General features: G+C 44.8%; 2 protein-coding genes across 2 annotated transcripts; both read left to right on the top strand.

The window, feature by feature from the left end:
* Nucleotides 1-284: 284 nt before the first annotated feature.
* Nucleotides 285-1358, top strand: O0I10_013036 (uncharacterized protein; the record flags this gene model as incomplete). Its single annotated transcript, XM_058492898.1, has 3 exons — nt 285-341; nt 403-1005; nt 1065-1358. The coding sequence occupies 3 exons, from the start codon at nt 285-287 to the stop codon at nt 1356-1358; spliced, it is 954 nt and encodes a 317-aa protein (XP_058336337.1).
* Nucleotides 1359-1686: 328 nt separating this feature from the next.
* Nucleotides 1687-2962, top strand: O0I10_013035 (uncharacterized protein; the record flags this gene model as incomplete). Its single annotated transcript, XM_058492897.1, has 3 exons — nt 1687-1742; nt 1800-1976; nt 2035-2962. The coding sequence occupies 3 exons, from the start codon at nt 1687-1689 to the stop codon at nt 2960-2962; spliced, it is 1161 nt and encodes a 386-aa protein (XP_058336336.1).
* Nucleotides 2963-3447: the final 485 nt, after the last annotated feature.

Raw genomic sequence — 3447 nt, 5'->3', positions numbered from 1 at the left:
CTTGCAGATAATCGAGTCGTAAGTCACTTTATTATGTAACGTTAGTGGATCAGAACCAATGGCAATTTTTAAGCATTGTGACATTCGGGTTTAAAGAAGTACATCACCGGATCAAGGTCTATAACTGCACCCGATTCGTTCAAGAGATTTGTAATTATTCAATAAAGCTGTCATTCTCGGCAACCTCCCAAAGATATAAAGAGCAGCATTTATCACCACAATTACGAGAGCATTTCATCTTTATTTCTTGTCTTCTTGTTCATATAATCGCTATTTCAATCATCATGCCATACCAAGTCGGTAGTTCCTCGAAAGATCCACGTGGTGCTTTGAGTGATGAAGTACGTATACTTTTTGATGATATGCATTAATGATCACGATATTCACTTACCGAATTTATAGCCATCATCATTGAGCCGTTTTCTTTCTCGAGAGTCGTCCTTCATGTCTAATCGTACCGAGTGCACAGACGACACTGTTGATGCTTCGGATGATTTTGATGATGATGGTTCGGTTTTATCAGCCGTGTGTCAAGAGGAGTCCGCTCTGCGTCAGGAACCAGCACGTGATGATATCGAAGATAATGGCAATGACAGTAGTGCTTGGGTGTTCGTACACAAGTATGGCAAGCGAGCATTGAAAGAAGATGGTTCTCCTGCAATACAATGTTTGGTTGGTAACTGTGGAAAGCTTATCGCCAGCAAGTACTCGTCTACCTCTGGGTTTATCAAGCATCTCGGCAAACATCAAATCAACAAGAGCAATGGTCCTCATGTCAATAGTGGTGACAAGCGTGGCCCAATGGATGTCTTCGTTCATGGGAAACGTGCTCGTACATTCAACGCTGAAGAATTCCAACGACTGGTTGTCAAGTTCTTGGTGACAAGCAAGTTGCCATTCACGACCTGTGAGAATGCTGCGTTACAAGAGCTGCTTGAATTGGCACGAATTGCACCTACCGCATCAGGCGTTCAACTTCCTTCGGCACGCACCTGCACGAGAAAAGTAAGCAAGAGTCATATAGTATGGCAAATAAGATTCTTACCAGTGACTGTTTTTTTAAGACTAAGGCGGAATATGAAATGGCTCGCAATCGATTGAAGGAGATGTTGAGGAAGGTACCAGCTGTGTCATGTACCTTGGATGGCTGGACAAGTCCTTTCAACCAAGCATTCCTTGCTGTGACAGCACACTGGATCGATCAGCATACATGGACCATGAAGGAGGTGATCATCGGCTTTGAGCCCATCAATGGCCCACACACTGGTGAAAATCTGGCTGCTGTATTCATCGACGTCCTTGAGGAGTTTGACCTTGGCAGAAGGCTCTTCACCGTTGTTGTATCAAGCAAGGAATAAAGGTAGACAATAAGTCAGTGATACGAAGATAATCCATGTATTTAAGATATGCTCGATACATGCGTATTTATATTCTATGGAGTGAAACTAGCTGAGATGAGACGACGGTAGACGCACCATTCATGGTGCGGTATTAGATCTGTTAGGCCGTAGGTAATAATGCTAGAGGTTCAGGATGTGTGTGAGGTATCGGTGTTCCTGATGCCAAGTGGCAACCGATGAATGTGAGATATCATTTGTTCAAGTCTAAGACACACATGTTGGATCTTTATTGGGTATGATGGATAGCCTGAATACAACAACCGTTACCACCGACAACGCCGCCAACATGACAACGATGGTGCGTCATGTGATGGAATATGGCAAGCAAGAGTCCAAACAGTGGTAAGTGAATGTCTTTTTCAAGGTGATCAAGAGTTAACGTACGTTTACTTTGTATAGGCCCTTTCGTTTGCGCCATCATATCCCATGCGTCGGCCACATCTTTAATCTCGCTGTGCAGGCGATCCTCAAGAATGGCTTAAAGGCCCAAGCACCCGATAACGTGATCGAACATGACATTTCAGATGAGCCTGCCACTCCACTCGCCAAGCTACGAAAAGGGATCCTAAAGATTAGGTAAGATGTTGTATTCGTATAGTTGACATCGGTAATGATACTTATTTTTTATGCATAGATCCTCGCCTCAACGTATCGCTGCCTTTGAGAGGAGACGTGACGCAATGGATTGTCCACCTTTGGCCTTGACACTCGATGTTCGTACACGTTGGAATTCAACATACGATATGTTGAATCGTGCTGTCAAGCTCAAGGAGGCATACGTTGCCATGACTGCACCTGGTTCCGAGCTTGAAGAATTTGCCTTGTCAGCATCAGACTGGACCAAGATTCAGGGTATCATTGAGGTGTTGAAGCCTTTCGAGGACGCCACACAGACGCTGTCATCAAGCAAGTCGCATGCGTCTGTGAACATGACCATATTGTGCTACAACCGTATCATGGATGCTCTCGAGAAACTTGAAGAACGTATGATAGCCACCGATCCCGAACTTTGTCATGCCATTCGTTGCGGCCTTGACAAGTTGGTACGCTACTACAGTCGTACCGACATGACTGAGGTTTACGCTGTGGCGACTGCACTTGACCCACGTCTCAAGTTCAGGTGGTGGCGCCGTCATGGCTGGGAAAAGGAAGGGTGCAAATTCAGTGAAGATCTGGTACGTGAGGCATGGCGCAAGTTTTCTGGTGTGGTGGCGATGGATGAAGAAGTGACCGAAAGAGCCCAACAACTCCATGAGCTCTTTTTGACGGAGCTTACAAAAGACGAGCTTTCGGAGTATGTCGACCAGCCAACGATAGCTCCTTTGGTGGCTCCTAGGAAATCCGATGAGCTTGTTTTTTGGGAGGTGAACCAGGCACATTGGCCAAACCTTGCCACTATGGCAGCTCAATATTTGGCAGTGCCTGCTACCTCGACTCCTTCCGAAAGATGTTTCTCGTCAACACGCCTGCTCCTCCCCCATGTTCGCAATCGACTTTCCCCAGGCATGATCAAGCAACTCATGCTGCTTGGCTATTGGTTCGATTTGAACATTCATTCATAGATCTCCTTTTTCTTTCCTTCCTTTCGTTTTTTTTTTTCCTCTTTTCCTTTTCCCTTTCATAGAGCTTATATAGATGTCATTTCTTTTCCTGTTTGTGGTGCCCGTAATGGGTTAATAAATGTTATAATGTCCACCTATATACTTGGTATACAATACGATAAGGAAGTAAAGAAGAAATCTCTGTTAGATTCACGTTATTCAAAAGATGATACTTCAGTGTTTATGTGCTGTTATATATATGCCATATGCGTTGTATAAGATAAACGAATATTGAAGCATACAAAAGGTGGTGCAATGATGATGCTTGTAGACATAGTCATATATGATGTCACTTGATACATGCTAAGCATACTTACCCGGTACCTCGGTACCAACATGGAACCGACTATCGGTTCCTGGTCGGTTCTTACGATGGTACCGGGACCGGGATGACCGACTGGTACCGAGTACCGGTTCGGTACCCGGTTCTTTTTGCCGATCCCTAG

The sequence above is a fragment of the Lichtheimia ornata genome (genome assembly GCF_029851405.1).
Source record: "Lichtheimia ornata isolate CBS 291.66 chromosome Unknown scaffold00210, whole genome shotgun sequence".
In the NCBI taxonomy this organism is placed as follows: domain Eukaryota; kingdom Fungi; phylum Mucoromycota; class Mucoromycetes; order Mucorales; family Lichtheimiaceae; genus Lichtheimia; species Lichtheimia ornata.
This window is presented reverse-complemented; position numbering and strand designations above follow the sequence as displayed.